Raw genomic sequence first — 23,528 nt, 5'->3', positions numbered from 1 at the left:
AGGACATCTCTTTTAATTTTGTCAAAGATACTGGTTAAAATCTGAGGCAGAACTGACCATTGGTATAAATCTTTCTGACTAGTTCATGATTTGCTGTAATTTTTATTGTATTAGAGGGCTATTCTGCCCAGATGCAGTGTTATTTCAGAATACCGGGCTCTGTTTACAAAGACACTCCTGATACCCAAAGGCCAGTCTCATTGCTGTCCTTTCTGCACTGGGTTGAACTTGTCTTTTTGTAATAAGCTATTGAACTGACATCCCAGATTTGCTCAGAGACCAGCAGCAGTCAGGCATTTGGTATATGGCAGTCACATGCAGCAATGGCACTCCCTGAAAAAGAGGACACTTGCACTTTTGATACCCCTTTAAATGACATTTTCAACTGGGGAGAAATAAGGTGTTGCGTGAGCCAAAGACTGAGAAGCTGGGGAGCTTGAGGGGGCTACTGCTCCTGCACAGTCTCCCACAGCTCTGAAGAGAGCAAGGAGGGAGACTGTCCCAGAGCAAGAAAACCTACAGCTCTCTAGCACCCCACGTTTCAGGGACCTTCCCGGTTAAGGGGCTATTCCCTGCTCTGGAAGAAAAGAGTTTTGCTCAAATTAAGACAAAATAGGAAGCAAAAGCAAATTCCATTATTCTTCTTGGGTTCAAGGCAAACAGAATTCCTTTTTTTTCCTCTAGAGAATTCTCATTACTAATTCATTCGAGATTATTACACAGAGAGCTGGTGCTTTACTAAGGACTACACTGAAACTATTTTTCAGGTGACAGAAAGTTTAAGAAATGTGCCTGCCTTCTACAGACCTTTTGGTGAGCTTCAATAAAAAAAAAAAAAAAAAAAAAAATCCACCCCATAAACAGAAAACAGCAGTAGCATCATCTTCATCCTCTCTCAGGTTTGGGCTGTAGGGTCTGCACTTGACTCCTGCTGTTTGCACCACACATTCACAAAATGTAGGTGAAACTGATAAATACACAGAGACAAATAATAGGTAGACAGTATAATAATACAAGATGGATTTCCTTTGAAAACGAAACTAAGGAAATTTTCTTGAGAGGAGGAGGAAGCACTCCCTACGATTTAAAACCAGTTCTGGGCCATTTGCAGTTTTAAAGACATCTGGAGCTCGTGTTTTGTCAGCCACAAGACTCTTTTGTAAATGACAATAGGTTCAGCTGGATGGGTACAATAGGTCCTGGAGAAGATGCAGTGCCTGAGGCCAATGGAGGCAAGGTTGCTCGTCTGGGAAGGGCTGCCTGTGGTGCTGGGTGTCAACCAGCTCCTGTGGCAGGCGCCTGCCTGTCTCTAGGAACGGCTAGGGCTTGACACCAGCTAAGCATCTCGCTGACACCCTATTACTACTTTGCTGTCTACAAGTCTTTTCTGCTTTGAGATCACCCCAGACTCTTTTATGAAGCACTGAATCTCAGAAACGTGAGAAAGTAAAAAGCACTCGTTAAATTCTCTGAAAATTGAAGTCAATATAGTTCTTATCAAGAAGCGGATACAAATTATTTGAGTTTCCTCAAAACACAATTCTTACACTGTACTGTGCTTGTGGTGTTCGATGCCCCACTATTAATGGACTGTATTGTATTTGTTTAGCAACATTACTAATCAGCAACATTAACATCTGTTTAATAACCAGTCAGTTGGTTTGCATCTTTAAATTGGGTTATCTTGGTTTTGCCTCCTCATTATGAGAGAGAGAGAGTCAGGCCTCTTGAAAACACCTGTTCATTATACTTCAAGTAAAAGTATTCTGCCCTAAGGAGAGTTCAGGAGGATTTTGTCTGAACAATGATGCATCCTCAGTGCAAACAATTAAAGGAGTAAATTTTTCAGGGCCTTTGAATTACATACCTCCAAAACAAAACACATGAAAACAAAACAACAAAAAAATCTCCCCACAAAACAATATTCTGTTTTCCTGGATTTGAATAATGAATTGTGTTAACAGAGGGAAGAGGAAGACAAAAACCTCCAAAGCCCTGAAAGAAGCATACTGTGATTTTCAACAGTGTCCTCTCAGGAGGTATTTCTATTGTATTCATATATATACTAACATGCTAAATGTAATCTCTGGATTGAACATCTACTGGTATCTACTGGACTGCTCTCTTTAATGGATTGATTGTTCTTAATTTTTTTCTTTTCTTCCCCCTTCCCAGAAGTCATATGACTAACACTCTACTTTTACAGACTCTTCTCCCAGACGCCTTTCTCCCTTCGTTCCCTTACATTTATTACTACAGCATAAACTCAAGGGTTGGAGACCCCACGCGATGCTCTCCTCCCAGCCAGATGCAGTAGCAGTAAGGAGCCCTGGCCATGCCCAAATCTTGGGCCTCCAGGATGGGCACCACCAGGGCTCACTGCATGACTCCCCAGTTGGGAGGGTTCCCTTCACCGATGCTAGCACACAGGGACAACGAGGAATGAACAATTACGTTAAAAAGACTGGAAAGATCTACTGCAGGGGAAAGTGCCATGTACCTCTGGAGCCGAGCCGATGGCCCAAGCAGGTCGGTTCAACGCCTCCACTGAAGGGATGTTTAAAACTGGATCACACAATCACAAGAGAGCCAAGATGCCACCAATCCTTGCTTTCCGAGGTTTCTCCTTCTTGCCTACTCCTAAACGCGGCTCTCACATCTACTCCGTGGCCTCAGAGAGCCTACACACAGCCCTCTGGGAATCTCTTGAGTTTTCAGTCAACCACCACTGCATAAAGGCACTGGATGCTTTTTCTGCCTGCCGGAAACTACTTCTCTCTCCCCTGAATGGCAGAAGGGTGCAACTAGTCTCAGGAAGCAGCAAGTATTACTTGGTTTCCTTCAGCAATTCCACACACTGCTGTAGCACCCAAGTTACCTGGCCAGTGAGGTAACTCCCGTAGCTTGACCTGGCACAACAGAGACAAACGCTTGCCTATGGGCACCACAGTAATTCAATTAACTCTTGGGAAGAAGGCATAGGTGATGACTGTGCAAAACACTGAACTGTTCCTGACCTTGCCCTCAAAAAAAGAAAGTTCAGTTCATTTACTCAGCTTTTATATCACCTCTTATTACCCTTCAAACACCCTTGGAGATAGATGAACTTGCCTAAGGATTACTCAAATCTAAAAGGCTGGAGCCCCTGAGAGCAACTAGAAAATCTGCCCCCAAACAAGTAAGTCTGGGGATACTTGCACCCAGTTGTGATTTCTGCTTTTTTCTACACCAGCAGCGTTACTTTTTGCATCCCGCTTTTCAGCCCCCCAGACGGAGCTGCCAGGGAGCCTGAGAAACTTGCCAGTTTTATTGTGTCCAAAAGGTGCAATAGCTGGATGTTTTTAAAAGTCCATGAACACTTACACATACAGGCATCTTAAAACCAGTGATCCAATCCAGTATGATAGGTCCTACATCCACTCAGTGCTCTCTGACAGTGAACATGAGGATGAGAAAAAAAACCACCTCTACCACTTTGATCTTGAAAGGCAATTTTGAGGCTTTCTAGGGCTTTCTGTTTATTTTAAACTCTTGTTAGAGACTGAACTCAGATATCTGGACATCTGCTTTTCTGTAACTGTTTATAATACATTGGTTGCTAGTATGGTGAAGGTAGCAAAGAATTAAAAGAAGCCCTTTATTCTGCTTTAGACAAGTAGTAAGCTCTGAGGGCTTTATTAATTGATATTTTTTCTTTCTTTTTTTCTTTTTAAAAAGAAAACCCCCATGCTCAGCAGGGAAAAGTTTCCCTTGATTTCCATACTGCAAAAAAACCACAGCTCAGCTAAAACTTGTTTACTTAAATAAGCAAACTTGCTAACACCTTAAAACAGCTGAGAAAAACCCCCTTCCTGAATGCTGAAAGAACTCATACAACATACAGTGGCAATATATGTGGGAAGAAAATTTTACACACATTTAAGAGGAGAAAAAAAACCTTATGCTAGCTCTTAGCATCTTAGGCCACCCTTACTTAGACTACTTGAATTACTCTAGTTTAGTTTTCAGTGAATATAGATTTTCTACTAGTTTCTCATTGCCAAACCTGTGGCAAGTACAAAGACAGAAGGAGCCAACAAGCTCAGCCTTAAGTTATCTAAATAGCACCTATTGATAGTTTCTCCAGAAAACGTTACCAGTGATGTCACACATATCAAGTATCCCAAGAAATACTATTAGCTCAAACAGCAATTTTAGTAAGCTGAAAACTTCTTCATTTTGCATGTGAAGAGGTGATGTCATGAAAATTTTCTCTCTTAACAGCACAGGTTTGTTACATATCAAAAAGAAGATCTGTTATATGTCACATAGTGGGAATTCCTGTATATGATTTTAAAAACCCCTACACATTAACATAAGTGTCACTGTTGTCATAATCATGCAAGACTGACATGTAAAGCAGCTATAGATTTAGACCATGCTGGCCTCCATACAGTATATAATCTCTACACTGTAAGAATGAAATAATTTAAAATACAGTGTATGATGAGCTTCTTTGGACCTACGTCACCCTTGAGAATCAGACTGGCACCACTCATGTTGACAAAATTGTACCTTTATGTAGTCAATATAAAAAAAAAGTAATGAAATTCATTAACCAGAGTAAGTGAGATCTCTCAAGTTTTAAAAATAATACAGATGTGTTGTGAATCACAACAGAGCCATTGCAGAAATCATCATTACTGTTCAAATAATTAATAAGCCCAGGCTTCCAAAACATGAAATGCCATGGCTTCAGCTTCCGAGTCACTGTGTGGAACTGCTGCACAAAGAAAACGAAACACAGAAATTAAATGACCCGAGGACTTTTTTAAAAATAAAAGGGCATAGTGGGGATAGTCACAAAGTTTTGTATTAAAAAACTAAATATCTTTGCTGAACCCAAGAATCATTGCTCAGAGAAGTTTTTGTTGTGTGTAGGCAGCTATCAGTAGTTTAGCATCTCCAGACAGTCATGTACTTCTCACAACATATTGCTCTTCACTAATCAGTGGGTATTATTTATAAACTAGCAAAAGGTGCAGTTAGCACATTTTTACAACACTGTCTAAAGCACTTGCTGGTGCCCTTCCTAAAGCTGCAGCGGTGGCCAGGCTCGAGCAGGAAGCTGCCAAGTGTTCCCAAGCAGACTAGGAGCTGCGTGCACCTTACAATGCAATCCACCTCGCCACTGAAAGCGCCGCTAAATCGCCTCTCTCCTTCCAGCTGCCAACTGAGAAGAGTTAAGAAACGTGTTTCTACAACAGTGGCTGTGAGCAGCCTTTACGGGCGTACCTGTTTCGTCGGGCGAGCTTGGCGAGGCGCTGTCCTGGGACAGCGTAGTCCAGCTGGAGTCCTCATCGCTTGGGGCCAGGTTTTGAATCCTATGGAGGGCACAATCTGTTTTGGCCCCGGTTTTTGGGTGGTCTTTCTTAGTCTCAGGGCTTGACGACACCGTGGCAACCTGGCCATCCTCTGGGCTTGACAGCTTGTTTTGTTTCCGGGGCAGGGCTTCTCCATTGACAATAACGGTAGAAGTCTGGCTGTTGCTTTGTGCAGATTTATCTTCCATTGAAACAAAACTCTGCTCTAGCTCTCTGGTAGATGTCTCTAGATCTGCATAGTAGTTCAGGAAGCTCTTGGTCCTCCTTGGCTGCGAGGGCAGTATTTCACAGCCAGAGGAATCCTGCGGGATCGGCTCTTTGCCTTCAAACTTCTCAGAAGTTACGTTTATGCCTGCAGTGGTACTGAGGTTTTTGTTGGGATCCTGCTGTCCCTGCTCGGCGGCTTTCCTGAGCTGGTTTTCTCCATTCTTCACCAGCTTTATGTTGGCAGAACTGTTACCCAGAAGGGGCTGGACTGCTGGATCGGAAAGACCCATGGCTGTCTGAATATTAGTCAGCGCATATTTTTTCCTGCACTTTGGAGGAGTGCTGTTCTTGGCCTCTGTGTGCCTGATTTCTGCATTCAGAAGTTCATTGTGAGAGGAGCGCAGGTTAAGGGTGTTTGGCGGGGTGGCGGGGTTGTTGCGGTTCACAACGTCTGTCGTGCTGCCGCTTGCCATAAACACTGCCAATGCGTCCACACCGGAATCAACTAGAAAAACAAAAGAAATAGTTGTGAAACATGTTCATTACACACACTATTTTGCTAGGGCTTCTGGTCAAGGGATGTGGCACTTTTCGTAACTGTTTTATAGTAGGAAAATTACCACAGCCTAAATGGGTAAGAGAACAGACAAAAGCTTAGCTTATTAAATAAAGAAAAACAGAGGCAGAAAAAAATATAGAGATTGTCAGGACCACAAAGCTGAGAAAAAGTAGAAAGCTTGACCTATATACAAGGCAGTTTTAGGGCAGTTTCTTCATTGTCTGACTCTTGCAGGAAGGCTTGGGGACAGAAGAAGCGTCCTCTGCAAATGCCTGGAAGTGCAGAAGCCATCCTTACCATCATTTCATTTTAGTATTTCACCTCTGTCTCCGATGAGGAGGGGAAGAACTCCTCAAGCACTCATCACTAGGAAGCAGAAAATCTGAGAAATTTCTAAGCAGACCACAGGCAGATGCTGCTCCTTTTTCATCTAAGGTAGAACTCAAGTACTGTTAATTTTAAGCCTTAATTTTAATTAATTAATTAAATTAATGCTTAATTATCTTTTATATATTCTATATATAATAATATATGTTACTTATAATTAATATAATAAATCAAATTAATTTAATTAATACCATTAATGTTAAATTTAAGGTCAGTGGTTGCCTCTTTATACCTATATGTTCTCTGCTCTTTTGTCTTTTTCTCCCCACTCCCTGTCTGTTGGTTGGTTGGGGTTTTTTTCTTTCAGAGGGAGCTTGAGGGTCAGAAGGTAGGGAATACAAACAGTAAATTATTTCACAAAGGTGTATTTGATTTGTGTGAGGAGGAAAAAAAATCCCTTGACAAAACATCCTGCTCTAATTCAATAAACTTTAAAAATTTCAAAGGTGAAGATAGCTCACTATTTCTACAGCTCACAAAGTTCAAACTTAAGGATAAAACATACATCACAGTTCAGTGTACACATACTCCATCATTAAATGAAACCATTCTTTTGTCTACTTGTAGACAACTTCCTTATTTTTGTTAGCCAGGGGCACAGCTCACATTTTGAAAATTTTCTGAAAAAATATTAAGGTTATTGAGGGAACAGATTTTTAGACTATGAAAAATGATCAAAAAATGTAATTTTTGTATTTTTAAAAAACTATAATTTTCCCTGTACTGTTTATTTATGGCTACCACTAATCTGCACAAATACTTCATGAGTAGTAGTAACTGTTGCTTGACACCTGGTGACCAAATTAGAGGCCAATTAATAAATCACTCCCATCTGTCACAGCATGAAACGCCCTTTCTGTTGTTCCTAATTCTCAGATACCACTGGCTGCTTATATTGCACATAAAAACATGTCTCGGGTTTATTCAGGAATGAAAAGCTGTAATCTGAGCTAGCCGATGACAGAACATTCCAGCTGAGTTGTGCTGCATCCCTGTATATTTGATATACGACATAACTGCTGTACAGATTTACAAGAGATTAAATATATGGGTTTTAAAAGAACATATACATAAACACAGTGAAAAGGAGCACTTCATAACATTACATAAATGCATGCACAGTTGCTAGTGTTCCCTCCTCTCTGATGTGCTCTTAAAGCTGCACACTTCAAACATCACTCCAGTTCATTTAAAACCAAGCAGATCAAGTATACACTTCATTCCCTGAATCACCCACCTAGAACTTCTAAAAACGTTTAAAACAGAATTTAAACTAAATTTTGTAAATTTTCCTGCCTGCCATTTTCTCAAGCCTCAGTCAGTCAGTCTAGACCAACTGCAAATTCTGCAGAAGAAATTATCACCCCATGCACACTGTGCAAGAGCCATCAGCTTAGGTAACAGTTAACAAACATCCTACAGACAATTCCAGCTTTAGCCACAAAACACAACCACGAGATCATTTAAAGGAACTTTGTAAGTGTCCTTCTCATATAAACACATCAATACATGTTGCCTTCTGCATCTTACCTAAAACCAACCAAGTATAAAGCAAGCAAGGTCACATCTGACACTACATGTTACCAAAGCACACGTTTTAATCTAAAATACATGGAACGGCCTGTGTTTATGGACCGGCTGCTTCGTATCTTTTCTGAATCAGTTAAAAGTCCAACAATCTGGAATTCATGGAATTCACATTAAAAAAATCATTTAACAGAGCAGGATAATTTTGACTCACAGCCTGACCTTTAAAACTTATGGAACTGCACAGTACCTACAGATTTCACTGAATTATATTTTACTTTACGCTTTGGCAAATTAAAACAAGCAATGAAGTTTTTCATCAATTAATACAATTGCCACGACCTGGAACAAGACTGAAATGTATTGTTTGCCTTTGTTAATCATGCAGCCTTTGCCACTATTTTTACCACTGAACAAATTTCTTAAAAAATAACCTTCCTAGATAAAGCTTAAGTATCTGCCTGCCAAATTATCTCTAGCCAGTCTCCTGCCATTAGCATGTCACTTATCAAAAATATAATAAGCACACAGAAACACTGAAACAAAATGTATTATGTTTTGCTAGTGTGTTCGATAAAGCTCCCCCACTGATTTATTGAACATTGGCACATTGATCACTGACTGAAGCAAAGACTCCAGAAGTCTTTGTGACCCATGCAGTGTTTGTAAATTGGGTGCTAAGCTGGGCTGGTGTACGATCATGAGCAGAAAAATGTCAAAATTAATCTTTCACTAGACACTATCTCCCTTTCTGACCCCATTTCAAATGATCTATTAATCAAATCATCATGATCAAATGATCAATGAACAAGCAAATAGTACCACGAGGCACGCAGAGCAGAGCAGGCTGTCCTCTCAAGGGACAGGTGCCTGCCCACTGGCTGTCATCCTGCACTCCCAGCCAGGCTCTGCGGTGCATGCACCTGGCTTCCCTTTGCTCTTGGAAACAGATATAAAGGTGAGAAAAAGGGAAGCAACAAAAGAGGCAAATGGAGAATAAGAAATACAGATGGGAAAGGGCCGGTCTTGCATCTCAATACCAGACCAGGACTAACTGAAGTGCTGGAAAACAGCTGAATGCAAGGAAATGCTTAAACATACTGAAGAAATCCTGGATTGCCTAGTAGAACAGCATAAGGAAAAAGAATGATAGCTTGTCCCTCCTCCCTTATACAGTACACTGTGATGCTCAAAACACGTCACTTTTCCCAGAGGAAGCACATTCCAACTTTCTAATTAAAAGCTTCAAGGAAATGCAAATTCTTCCTGTGCCTGTAATTTCAAGCCCTAAATTCCCATCACTGACTTTTCCTGTGATTTTGCCTCTCCCGCCGACCCTGCCTCCCTCCCCCAGGGGTACCTTACACAGGCTGGTGCTGCGTCCCCACCTGCTACCCGACACCCTATGCCAGGGGTCCTGCACCCAGGGGCTCTGCCACAGGCAGACCCCACCTCCCCTGCTCGGGCAGCTCCTCGCACTGCCTGGCTACCAGCAAGGACATCGCTACTGGCACAGGGCACCTGGGCACCCTTTTTTCAACTCCTCTGCCTTTTGCTAAAAAGCAAACACAGATAGACAAGCAGACCAGGAATCACTGATTTGATATGTGTATCTCACCTAAAGCAGGTGAACAGTGCTAAGTTATAAGTCAGCAAAAACAGGGTACTGTAATAAAAAATACTGGACTCTGGTGGTGCATAAAGACAGGATGTAAGCAGGTAGATGTCACAGCAATTCATTAATGGTTTTAGCTTGCTTACTTTTTGAAACAAATCACAGTCTCAACTGCATACTTCTAACATTTAGAAACATACCCACAGACACAGGTTAATACACTTTCACCACAATAATGTGAAAGAGAGAAAATGCCATTGCAAACAGAAAACAGGGCATGAACAATTTGTCTTTATCTCTAATAAGACTTTTTTGCATTGTATTGTTTAGGGTAGTTTTAAAAAAGCTGAAGAGAGTTTATTCAAAAAGGCACTGTTAAAAAGAAAAGAAAGTGCTTGCTCTTTTTCATGTGTAAGTGCAAAATGAAAGCAAAATACGGGCCTGGGAAGAAGAAAGAAAAATAAGAGTATAGTTTCACGTATTTGCATAGCAGAATCTTTTAAAGGGCATCTGACCTGGAAGTACTTCTGACATGGCTCACGGGGCGTCAGCAATGCATCAGGAAATAGATTATAATTTGAAATCTGAAAAGAGGGATCATTTAAGAGTTAAAACCAAAGGAAAACACAAAATAAAAATACCACATTTCAAAAGTTCCTGAGAGATGTTAAGCATTCTAAACAAACCCCAAAACATAACAGTGAGGATCTTCTGAGCTTTCAACGATATTTGACAGTAATTAAAGTATGGGAGAGGCTAGTCTACAGCAATTTAAAACAACTATGAGATTTTTCTTAATATACACTTTACTAGGAGCACAAGTTCAACAATATTCTCCAGTTTTAATCAACATACCATAGCAAAACCTTCATCCCGTTAGAAAATCTGAGTTTTTCCCCAATTACCCAACTACAGCTTACTCATACAGCAGCACTGGTAAAAATAAACACAGCAGTAAGGCATGTGCACATGAAAATTCGCAGAATGAGATCCAGCATACGAAACTAAGCAGCATAGTCTGCAGGGCTGATCCTACAGAAGGGAATCATAAAAAGCAAGCCAGGCAGCAAGCTCCTGTACAGGACCCTTTCCTGGCCATCATCTTATAAAGTAAGCCATTTTGCCTTAAAGTCTCTGGTTTGGACGTGAATGACACGTACACTAGGAGACAAGGTGTTTCTATGCACTTATGACTATTACTGCCATTGTGTCTAGGAAACATAGGAAATAAATAATACAACCTTTTCATAAAGCAGATTCCCTTTCTGCAAGGGTAGCTGTTGAGTACAAAACATTTAATGACAAACTCATGCCACAGGGCTACAGCCTCTGGTCCTGTACAATTTGGCTCTACATAAAGCCTAAGCAGCTGAATAAGACACCTGTATTATACAATGATTGCAACTCAACACTAGCTAACTCCTCCTGCTTCAAAGGGTAAATTCCAATGTTAAAATACTAATTCTTAGGTATGCTAACACACTGTCTTCTCACATCTGCATTCATTCAACTAGGACCAGCTAAATGGTAATAGTTAAACAGGGTCAGCTGAAAGCACCCTAATGAAGTCTAGATTTACATTAATGTAGCTGAAATCAGAATTGAGACTAGAAGCTTTCTTAGTGGCATCGTTCTCCTTCTTGCCAACATATCTACACTAATTCCAGGGAACATTAAACACTTTCAGAACAAAAAGGAAGGAAAACACTTGAATGAAGTGCTGTGGTAGATCAGAGCAAACAACGATGTTCCTATAGCCAGTGGTTTTCATCTCATTGCTCCCTCTAGCAATGACATCTCTGCTGGACTGAGCTTAGAAGCTAGAGAGAAAGCTCAGCCAAGACAGGAAAGCAAATTCCTATGGCGGGCAGAGCAGTTCTGGGAATGCAAGAGCAGGAAAGGAGCAGGGCTGCAAGCAGCTTGCATGCGTGCTGTCAAACCCATCTGCGGCCTCTTCCACACAAACCTCTGAGTTGCTGAGGATGAGAAGGACCTCTCAAGATCGTCTAGTCCAACACTCTTGCCCAAGCAGGGAATCACTGCTGCCCTCTCCACTCCACCCTGGCTCTGCCCTCACATCAGAACAAAATTGCTGCTGTGACCTGCTTGCTAAATTCGTCTTCTCCCATTTCCAGCTATTTCTGTTTCACCTACTCCTATTGAAATGACCATCCAGTAAGCAGCTCTCTGTCCTGGCTCCTCTACCCCAAAGAGGCACCCTGCCAGCCCCTGCTGCCACAGTAATGACATTTTTCCTTTTAGAGCTAACCATGCTGCCAACCGACTGCAACAGCCTAGCAGCAGTGCTGTCTCTGTTCCAGTGAAGCTCTTATTACTGGAAATCCATAATGCTGATCTGTCTTTAAGTAATTTTATTAAGGAAAAAACAACTTTAGATCCTGCAATGAGTGCTAGCATTCAAGCGGAGTATGCCTTCCCATTTGCCATTTTTTCTCACCACCTTCCCACACAGCCAAATTCCTCATCCAGCAAAAATTCAGAGACAAGATGCCTCTTAGAATCAGATTCTAACAGCTAAAAAGGAAAAAAAGTAAAATTAATAATGACAAAAAGTAATGGCCTAAATTCATTAAGATAAATATATCTAAATAATCAGTGTATATTTGACTATCTGGCTGAAACTCTGTATTACAGATGACCTGGGTCATCTTATGCTACTGGAGTATTCTTAAATAAAATGATCACTTGGAGAAACAAAGAGCAATTCTTTCATTTATATAAGGCATAACCATGACATGCAATCACAACTAATCCTGCATTTAGTAAGGGAAAAAACAAGATGGCATACTAAGTCTTTTCTAAATTCAATTTTCTCGCTTTAATTAGATTCTCCCGCCCCCCCGTGCAGAATGGAACACTCTGGCAGGCAAAACCAGTGTTGTCATGGCAAGAAGATGCAGTGTGCTTTAGCTATTGGCTACTTGCAAGCACAGATAATAAGGCCTTCTGTCTTCGGATCTATACATTCACAGCAACCTTTGCTAAGTAAATCTCTGTCATTTTTTTCTAATCCTGCTGTGTAAATTAAACTCCTGAGGCTTAGCGTTTTGTTTTTTTTTAATTGACATATAAATTACTCCGTTTCTACAATAAAGACTATATCTCAGACTTGTTAAAATACAATCAACTCTATTTTAAATGCTAGTATAGAGCACGAGCATAAGCTTCATTGTCTTATACACAGAGACACAAACTGAGTAATAGCAACTCAAATTTCTGCAACTGTGATGACCAATAACTCAAGGAGAACTTGGTCTTCCATATCCTGCAACTTCAGTCTCAAGTGCCATCCACAGATAACTTTTACCAAGTCTGAAGGTAAGCAATGCATAATCAAACCTGATCAGAATCACCAGAATCAAAGCATGATACCACATGAAAAAGAAACCTAAGATAAGCCATCTCAGCAAAAAAAAAAAAAAAAAAAAAAGATAATCAAAATGCTCTGTAGGACAGGCAGCCTACCTATATGCTTAATGGAGTAACAGAAAGGAATCAGCAGCCACGGATTTGGCACATAAAATGACTTAGACTGATTCAGACTGAGCTCGGACTAGGGATTTTTCAGCCCCTTGTAAATTTAGCTTAGATCAGTTGACAGCTCCTAAATCAGGAAAGCAAAACCACTCAAAAGATGATTGATTCCTTAACAGGGTTAAGGAAGCCCACAGGGCCCAGCATCAGCTTTCCAGCTGTTCGTAAAGGCACTAACCCAATACCGAGCTCTTTGATCCAGAGACACAGGCAGCAAAAGTAGGAAAGAGATTAAGCACAGGTCACAGCATTAGTAACAGAAGGAGCAAAAATGTTAACTGAGCCCCTGTCAGATACAATGGATGAGTTACGTTCCAGCACAGCATCTGTGCTGGATGCAAATTAAAAATAAAATAAAATAAAATGGGAGGGGGGGGGGGTGTGCCCACGAGTGGGGGGAAGATGATCATCATTAACCACCTCCCACACATCCACACATCTTGTCTGTGGCTCTGCTATTTGCAGCTTGCAAACACTCGACTGTTCCTGCAAAGCCTAGAAACAACACTGCATACTTGTGAGCACAATCCACTTCAGATTTTGGTTTTTAGAGGAACTACTAACTGCATGCACGGAAATGCAGACATTTCGGCTTCTCTTTTTAAACTAATACATTTTAACAATTAAACCTCTGCTTGCCTGGCATCATTTCACCTGCTACAACTTCACCTGCCCTCTGAATTACATATAATATATTTATGACTAGTTACACATTAAGCTTTTATCAAGGTTATTCAGAAATGTTTTTCTGCCCAAATTACCCAGACTGGTAGTAGTAGTTTTGACCCACCGATTATCACTGCTTCGTAGCAGAGATCTTAAAATGCATTTGAAAGGGTATGGTACACCAAAATTGTTTTCTTGTTACTATAAGGTTGTACTTAGTGTCTAATCAGGCTCTAGAGATGAAAATCTGAAAATTAAATTAATGGGAAATAATCTTTCCGTAGACTCTCTACAAATTTAATGAAAAGAAATAAGGAAACAAAATACATATATAAATCAAAAGCATCAATATAAAGAATGAAAACTTCTAATTTCATTAATTCCTAAGTGTTCGCAAATAATTTCAAGTTGGAAATAGTAAGCTGAGACCTGTGAGTAAAAATAAAAAAAGTCTAAGTCTCAGTGACAGAACAGAGCATTAGATTGACTGCCAGATTTTTTAAAATGAAAATACCAGGGTTTTCAAGGAGAGGAAATTAAGATTTTGCACATTGACAAGATTGTGTCTGTTCCACATACATTAAAAACATTCTGTATCTCAGCTAGGTAAGGTTATTACACATGCACTTTTAACTACCTCTGCTAAAACCGTCTTAAAAGTTGGACTCGTACGTCCTACCCACATACACCTTGCTCCCACTAATGGAACAGAATGTACTTCAAAGCACAGGATGCACCAAACCAGAAAAAGTCTCCACATTTCTAGCCTGTTTTCCCATTAACAGCTGAACTAAAATAAGGCTCATTACACAAAGTGCTACATCTCAGCAAGGCTGAAGGTTGCCTGCAAAGCTACATACTGTCTTCAACCAAACTGTAATGGGACAAATCATAAATACTTCAAAATATAAACAGTTTATAGAGTGAGTGTTGCAGTACTGCTTAAGCTGACAGAATGCCAAGAAATTACTAAAATGGCCATACCCTACCGTAACTCTCCCAATGTAATTATGGTACAAGAATACAGGAATAACTTTAATCTTGACCTGCTGTAGCAAGTAGAGCTCCTGGAGAATGCTGTTGTACTACACTGAGAAACTTCTACCCATAGTGCTCATATATAAAACAAAACCGCATGCTCATAAATAAAACCAAAGTATCGTATTTGCTTTATGGTCCCCATAAACTAAGCAGATCAATCCGTAATAAAGTGGAAGGAGAACATAACAAAAAAGCAACTGCACTTACTGGCATCTATATTAATTACGCTGAAGTGTAGCTAAAAGGGGGCTCAGTTTCAACAAGCAGCAAACTTGGCTGTAGGAGACATTGAACGAGGGGAAAAGAACAAGTTACTAGTATCACTGAATGTCAACAGAGTCTTGAGTTCTTGATGTGCTAGCTAAAAATCCTCTACTCTTTTTTTTTTTTTTTTTCCTTATCTACAAACCCAGAGACCTTCACAAGGCACTTTGAACACCAAAGGAACTGGGGTTCCTATGAAAAGGGACAAACACACGCTGCAAATCTGGCACCATGGTAGTTCTCCAGGAACATGCACAACCCCACTCTGGTCTCACCATGAAAAAGAAATAGACCTGTCAGGGTCCTGGGACCGGGATATTGTTTAATTATGCTAAGAAATAAAACCAAAAGTGACAATATGCATTCAGAGTGATGTATAGTTCCTAAACCAAGATTTTTACCTACAGGCTGAGAGTCAGCTCCTATCTGTGCAAACAGGCATGTGTTCTGGGGCTTCACCAGGATCACCCAAGAAGTCTTGTTGAAGTTATTGTGCGAAACTCCACATAGCTTCCTAGTAAAGGTAGAAACCTAAACGAGAGGCTTTAGCGGGGAGAGCAATATATGTGTCTTTGGGTGCTTGTGTATTTTCACTCTATGTATTCCCTCCCGCCTTTTCCTCAGCTAAGCAACAATAATGCGGAGCTTTTCAACAACTTTACAGAAAACTGTCCCCCAAAACATGATCTGAGCAGTGCTAAAGCTTGACTCTCATTTACACCAAGGTATCTTTTTCTGCAATGAAAAGGTTAGGAGATACAGGGCAGGATTTTGCAGATATAGAATTTTACTGGGATGCTCCTACCAATAATTGCACCATGGATACACTCCTCCTGGTGGGTGAGGGTGCCACTTTGGGTGAGTTTTCTTTTCCTTCAGAAGCAGCTTCAAGCCAAGCCCACAGAGCTACTCCATGGTAGTGTTCACACCAACTCATCTTGGGATAATGATAGCAATGTAGTTACTGGCACTGGCTGCAAGACTGGAAGTTTAGGGGTTTTTGCAGGGGTTTACTGTTACTTATGTCACCAATCTCGCATTTGTTTATTTCACTAAGCTAAGACTTTCCAGCAGTTTCACAATGCAACAAGCCCCTCGGCAAGATCAGCAGTGAGGGGCTGCCCCAGTGCAAAGAAGTTTGCATCTGGGCATTCCTTAGGAAGCTGAAGAGACATGGGCAGAACAGGAATTTGAAGGTTCCTGGAGGGAAATCAAACCCCAAGTTTATAAAATCAACCCTGCTCTCTCTGCCCTCAAGTATACTGAATTATTTATAAGAGCACCTCTATCATGAGCAATGATCAGGAAGAATCAAGATTCCAACCTCTCCCCTCTCCAGTCTAAAGGGAGCGGCTTCCTGTGAGGGATCCTCAACCTTGATTTATGAACATTCCATCAAAATGTTATTTAAAAAAAAAAAAGTTTACTTGGGAAAAACAACACAAAACAAAATCACCTTCCACCAGAAGTTTCTGAAATAAAATTCCAGTCAGCTCTAATAATTATAGTGGCAGAATTATATCAATAAATCATTCCATATGGACACTAGTCTGAGTCATTTTAAAATAAGAGATGCCTAACAGTTCAAAAAGAAATAAAAGTCCACCTCTGCCTGCCACAAATCAAGAGGATGACTTAAGACTGGGAGATGTGGCACTGTCTTCTGTGGGCAGTGAGGGCTGGTCGTGAACCTCCAGACACATGCAGGTCCCTTCTGCCCACTGAATGCTCATGTGCCATCACAGGCTGCACTTCCACCCTGGCATCCTCCAGAGGTCAACAGGTGCTGAAAACCACCACCCACAAACTCCTGCACTTCCTCACTTCCAAGGTCTTCTGAAAAAGCGAGCTGCCTTTTTTTTTTTTTAAAAAAGGCACTCTCACAATGCAGTGCATTTTATTATTATTACTATTATTATTATTATTATTGTTAAACCCTTCCTGAGCATCTAATGCCATCAGAATGGCACTGGAACCAATTCCATTTTCTCCTAAACTCTTTGTTCACATTACAGTATCATGCAAAATGCTACACTAAAGTAAATGAATTATTATGCTGAGGAAAGGATAATGCATGGACAACTCAATAAAAAGTTTTTTCCAGACTTACAAAACCCTTTTACTCTGCACAGAAAAAAAATTTTTAGCATGAAAGAAAATTCGAAGCTACCTAAACAACATAAACAAGTTCCATGTTTTCAGAAAAGCTACTGCAGGCAATGCAGAAAAGTGGGTTTTATGAGTAAATATTAGAAAGATACAAACAGAGCTCAGGAGAAATTCATAGTAGTAGTCTGTTTACAAAACCTAGCTTAGCAGTAGCTGAAGACTGTACATCTTTTACAAAAGCACAGAGAAGAAAAAATACAATCCAACAAAACTGCACACAAGGGAGAGTTAAGTCAGGACAAGCAGTGCTACACAAGAGCCAGGGATACACCCAAGACTGCTTTGCTTACTGTCAGTAATCAAAGGAGATCATTGCTCTGTAATTACACTTTTTAAGTCTAAACTAGCACACACCTGTTAAATTCCCAGCTTTCAATTTTACATTTTAAACATCTTGCTGTTTCTACATCTTCAGCACCTGTGTTTCAAATGCATTTCCTAGCACTGGGCTTCAAGTAAGCCGTTTTCTGTTTACATTGTTACCTGTTTTCTTGAGTATAAAACCTTTTGCTATTCTCCTAAGACCATGCACTATTATATACATAAAATTTATGAAATAATTCAACAAAACAGTCAATGTCATAAATGGATGACATATTATCTCACCACCAAAGCAGCAATACAGCTGCTGTACTCCACACAGACCTAATCCTGCCCTTCATAGCCTTTATTTAAGTATATACATATGTATGGTCAGAAGATAAAAGTCAGGTACTAAGGCTTAAGGCTGCACCAAGTCCTTAATGGTACATTAAGACTGCACATGTGAATGTGAAACAATAGATGAGATGGTGCAACTACATATTATTTATGCAAAGAAAACAAAAGCAAAATTATTTACTTTACCAGCACTTTCACTGAGATCTAATCTGCTATCAGAGATTTCATTATGATCCGCATTTCCCTAAGACTGGGTAATTTCAATAGCATTATTGTTGGATGTCCAAAGCACTTATTATGCTAGGCACCGGGAAGTTACACAAACCATACAGTAACAAAACCAAAAAAATAAAGCAAGTTTCCTGGCTTAGAAACCCTGACAGTTTAAGGAACGGGAAAACTTGGCTTAACAAAAGCATAAAGCAACCATGAAGTAGATATTTTGATATCTGTCCTCAAACAGAGTGAGCTGTGGCGCCAGCTGGTTCTGACTCAAGTTTCAGCCCTGGCAGATGATGCGAACCACAGCGTTACCCCAAGCAAACAACTTCACTTCTTATCTGTCTGCAACTGCTCAGACAACAGGAAAACCATCCTAAGGTCTTCTGATAAGAATTTACTGTTCATTACTTGTTCTCCCTAAATAGGAATGGGAAAGACTTGAGCACCTACCTCTACAGTAGATCATTTTAAAGCTCTGAGCCTAGGCATGAGACGTGGATATCATGCACAAGAGGACATGTTTGGAGGCTAGTGTCTAGATTTGATGTCAAGTGATTCCGACAGATCAGTCTAATTCTGTACTCCTGCACTTGACAACCAGAGACCTGTCAAAACTGTAACAACCATTTACTTCCTCCATTCTAGTACAGACAATATCCCAACATCAATATCAAAGACAAACTCTTTGAAAAACTAGTCTCTAAGTTGGCTCTGATGCACCACTTTAACAAACACCTTCATGGCATCTATGACTAATCTGCAGCAGAGACTAAACATGCTTTACCATTTCACAGGATTTAGCCTTGGGGTTAGGGAAAACCCCACAAAGTCAAGCTCTGAACACAGGACCTGACCATACAGTTCCTCACATCTGATGGTGAAGCCACCATAGGATGTCCGGGTCCTGCTACAGTTGTAAGCTCTCACTTCAGTTTACTACTTGCATCAGCCAACACAAGTATGTGTGGAGCTGGATGCCTGAAGTGATTGAGGCTTATAAAGAAACCTTTAAAGGAACAGAAAGAATGGTACAGAAGTGAGAGTTTCTTAAGCTGGCTCTGATGCCAGGAAAAGCCAAGTGGGATCATGATCTTCCATTACAGCAGAAAGAAGGGTGAATACAGAAATTAACCTGGCACAGCTTCACCTCAGCAGTCTGAGGGATCAACAGAAAGTGCACAAGAACTAGCAGCCACATGGAGTTGGGGCACTACCCCACACAGCTTTCCAGGGAAGATCACATCAGCTCATTTCACACAGCCTGCCCTGTGGAATCAGTGCAGTGTGGTGGCTGCCATCTGCACTAACATGAGAGATGTCTACTTATTCAACGGAAGGTGCAGGTAATAAATTTTAGTAGTTGCCTTTGCACTTTTACAGAAGACAACCTTCAGTAAGAGACATGTAATATAATCCAACAGGATACAATTTGGAGGAAAAAACAACGTTAATAACACTGAATTTGAGTATATAAATAATCTGGAGACGTTAGCTGCAGTTGTAAGCAATTAAAGCTGAAGAGCACAGTGACATTTTGGGATAAACTAAGTCATTTGTTAATAATTGGCATTAAAAACTTGGTATGGGAGTGAAGAGAAATAGCACCTAAACTTACTTTTGAACCCTATAATAAATGAAGTTGGAGACCTTGAACACAAAACAGCACATTACACTAGACTTGGTCAAGTCACACCACAAGTCGCTTTTTAAAGTTCTAGAAAACACCTTTGCAGTTTAAACATAAATCAATACACTTATCATTTGGGTGCACACATAGGAGAACTGGCATTGATTAGAGTATGTCGGCATCCTTTATAAATACTGTTGCAAAATTTATAAACTTAGTAGCCTTCAAAAGTAATAAAGCAACAAATAAATTAGACCAATTGCATACATACATGAGCTGCTTGGCCGATAGTGAGCCCCTGGGTACCGCCTGCCCATAGTGCCAGTCAGCACATTACCACACGCTGTCAGCTGCTTTCCAAGTACAGATCGAAACGCTTAACTGTGGGAGAAGAAAAAAAAAAAAGAAAGAAAGTGAAGATTTAGTACAACAGCTGTATCTTTTTCATTAAAATGCTAATGACCCCTACAAATTTCAGGATAACTACATCTATAAATTATTCATAGTCATGTTGTCAGAGGAGATGAACTGTTGTGCTATACATGCAGCACACATTTATTATTAGTGGTCGGCCTCCATTAATAAGCTCACATAAATTTTAAGGCACAAAGATGTCTCAGGTCGTACAGTAGCTTCTGTTGGCCCACGAGACAGACAGAACAACAAACACTGCAATAAAGAGCTTGCTTTTGCCTTCAAATACAGTTAGCCACTAGGTGAGATTTAATAACAATGCCATCTTAAATTTTGTGAAGCAATCATTAACCAACATGTTTATGAACGGTTTGTTATAGAAACAAAAAACTTATCCATGCTACATAATGCTGATCACCTTGAATCTGTCCCTAAAATCCAAAGTGTCTTTACAAGAATGCAGGTTATTTACTAGTGTATCAGTTTTCTTGAAGTATCAAAAACTGAAGTAAACAAGAAATGCACAGCACATCTCAGGGTCAGTTTGGAATAACAATTCACAAATCCAGAGTCTTAATTGAAATGCTACTGAACCTGTCAAATAACTAGCGTAAAATCTTTTAGTCTAAAAACAAGTTCCATTGTTTCTTTTGTTGGTTTAATACTTTGTACTAAAAATCAGCTTTCAGCTGATTTTCAGCTTTACCTTTTCCTTAGTCTATCTGAATAGCCACCATGTTCCTAGATGTCTTCCAATGCACACTGCATGTCAACCACGCAATTTATAAAGATATGTTTCCTTTATTTCATTCTTTCCCTTCCTGGAAGGGTCAAAAAAAGCAGCAAATTCTGGGGAGCATTTTTCCCTGAGTCATTAAAGATTTTTACTGTCTCAGGCTGCAGCTGCAAGCACAGGCTTGCAGGTAAAGTTCTCCATTATTTCCCAAATGAGTGCTGACAAAGCACGTCCTGTTCAACTCTCCTCTATGAATGAAGTCCAGTGAATCAATGAGATGGTAGTCTTGCAACAAAAAGGAGAATTCTGTCTGTTACGATGAAAAATGAGTGGTAAACAGCAAAATTAACATTGAAACAGAACCCCCTGCATTTCTTTTGCAGGGAAATATGGGACAGCTCCTTGCCATGGGCCAAACGGACCTTTCCAAACTTCTGTGGTGGCCTACTAATTCAACACATTACAACACTGTGCAAGGAAACCGGTTGCAGATGGTCGTTTCCCCTTTCTTATCTATAGGAATAATAAACACACACACACCCGTATTTATTAGTAGAAAAAAATTAAAGTCTTCCCTCACCCCGCATTCATCAACATTTTTAATTCCCCCAAATACTTATGCACCAAGTTCATAATTCATAGCAGAATACAGGAGAACAGCCCTTAGCCATGCAAGGATTGAAAAAAAATGTACTAAGGGGAAACAAAAATTATAGCTGGATGACAGCATTTACAATTCTTTTCCCTAGCTTCTGAAAGAACTGATCAGTATGTATGGAACTGAAAGATTACTCATTTTTCATAAACGTATTCTTGTCTTTCTAGAAAGCGTATACTTTTCTAAAGCAGTTGTCATACTCACTAAATTATACTGAATGTCTACACTCGGAAGCACACTATTCCTTCCCTATCTAGCAGCACAGCATTAGAGAGGGCCTTCTGTGCCATACCATAATAAAAAAACCTAACAGATATGAGCTAGAAATCCCAAACTCCACAATTATGCTCTGAAACAGCTGAATTAAACCAGAATATGGTTCTCCTAAGGAGGTGTGTCCACCATGGGAATAAACCACTCTTTGGAGAGGTCAGGTTGGACCCAAAGGTACAACCATTTTAAATACATTTTAAAACCACAGAAATCTCAGCAGAAACGACAACATAAGGATGTATTTTCATTATAGCAAAAGTTTCATCAGTTACTACATAAAATGGGAACTGCAAAGATTTACAACCTGGATTAAAGCCAACTAACTAAAGTCAATTTAAAAGCAAATGCCACACAGTAAGTGAAGTTAAAATGTCCCGCAAAACAATAGTGGCACTGGATCGTATGTACCAGCAGGGACATGCCCAGATCAAGACAAACAAAGATGCTGTTTGGGTTTGGGGTTTTTTTCCCTGGGTTGTTTTTTTTTCCCCAAGAACCATCTTTGAATTGCGACCAGAATAGCCAAAGTGACCTGCCTTTTAAACACATCCATTCACCCAGGCAATCTCGGAGGGACTTGTGAGCTTCAGCAAGCTCAGTGAACTCCTACAGAAATATAAGTGACCTTGTTGGTATCCAAATGCCATAACTGAAGCATCTGAAAACTAGCACTTACTTTCCATATACATCCATGAGAACAGTGAACAAAATGCAAGGAGGTCTCAAAAATTCCTTTTGGAAGATCCAAGTACAATATATGTACAGGTTTAGATGTCCACAACTGCACATAAATCTGAGTTAAACCTGAACGTACCTAATATGTCAGATCAGGTCTTCTTAGTATTAGTTTTTAACCCACTCATCCACATTTGTTTTGTAACAAATGCTTTTTTAGCAGCTTTCTAGGTTTTTTGATGATTATTCTACTGCAAAAATGCTTTAAATATGTTTTATAGTGATATTTACATCTTTCTAGTTACATTTAAAATTATACATACATAAATGCACATATAGCTCTATGGTTTCTTTTCAAGAAGTATTTTGATTTGGCTCTCCCTGAAGATTTATTTTTTGTCCTTTCTTGATGATCTTCCCTGCTGTGTTCCAGGTGACCTGCCCCATGCTGCAAGCAATTACAGACAACCACGGAAACAAAACCTAAGCACTACCATTGCATACCTGCCACCCAGGGGAGTACCTGAAAGATCCCACTTCACCTCACGCCACATGTTTTCTTGGAGCTGCGGTGACAGAGCTACCAGCTACTCATCATCACCACACAAAATGAGGGCATAAATCATATTTGCAGAGAGGCCTGCCATGACCTTCAGCTGAAACGGTCATCTTTCTAAGCCACTTTCTTTACAGAGCTTCTTTTTAGATTTTGTAACTGCTACACAAGAGCTTCATTTTACTTTTATTAAACTTTTGACCCTGGGGGAGGGGGGGAACCCAAAAAAACCAAACTAAATTCTGGTGCCTTTCCTTTTTCTTTAAATGAGAGAGTCAAACCAAGAGTTATGTCTGTATGGCAGGCATACAGCATCAGGTTTGCTTGAACTAATTCCATTATCTTTTGTTTGAG

General features: G+C 40.1%; 1 protein-coding gene across 11 annotated transcripts in view; it reads right to left on the bottom strand.

The window, feature by feature from the left end:
- APBB2 (amyloid beta precursor protein binding family B member 2) overlaps nt 1-23,528 on the bottom strand; it is a 189,868-nt gene that overhangs the window by 93,801 nt on the left and 72,539 nt on the right. For 6 of the 11 annotated variants that reach the window (XM_056342934.1, XM_056342923.1, XM_056342962.1 and 3 more), the window contains exons 3-4: nt 20,134-20,243; nt 5,275-6,075 (exon numbers count right to left, since the gene is read on the bottom strand). In XM_056342934.1, the coding sequence (XP_056198909.1) occupies nt 5,275-6,075; nt 20,134-20,179 (847 nt within the window). In that variant the 5' untranslated portion in view covers nt 20,180-20,243. Of the gene's footprint in view, nt 1-5,274; nt 6,076-10,173; nt 10,243-20,133; nt 20,244-23,528 lie in introns of all 11 variants that reach the window. The other 5 variants (XM_056342972.1, XM_056343000.1, XM_056342982.1 and 2 more) reach the window with 1 other exon arrangement.

Source organism: Falco biarmicus, chromosome 1 (genome assembly GCF_023638135.1).
Source record: "Falco biarmicus isolate bFalBia1 chromosome 1, bFalBia1.pri, whole genome shotgun sequence".
In the NCBI taxonomy this organism is placed as follows: domain Eukaryota; kingdom Metazoa; phylum Chordata; class Aves; order Falconiformes; family Falconidae; genus Falco; species Falco biarmicus.
This window is presented reverse-complemented; position numbering and strand designations above follow the sequence as displayed.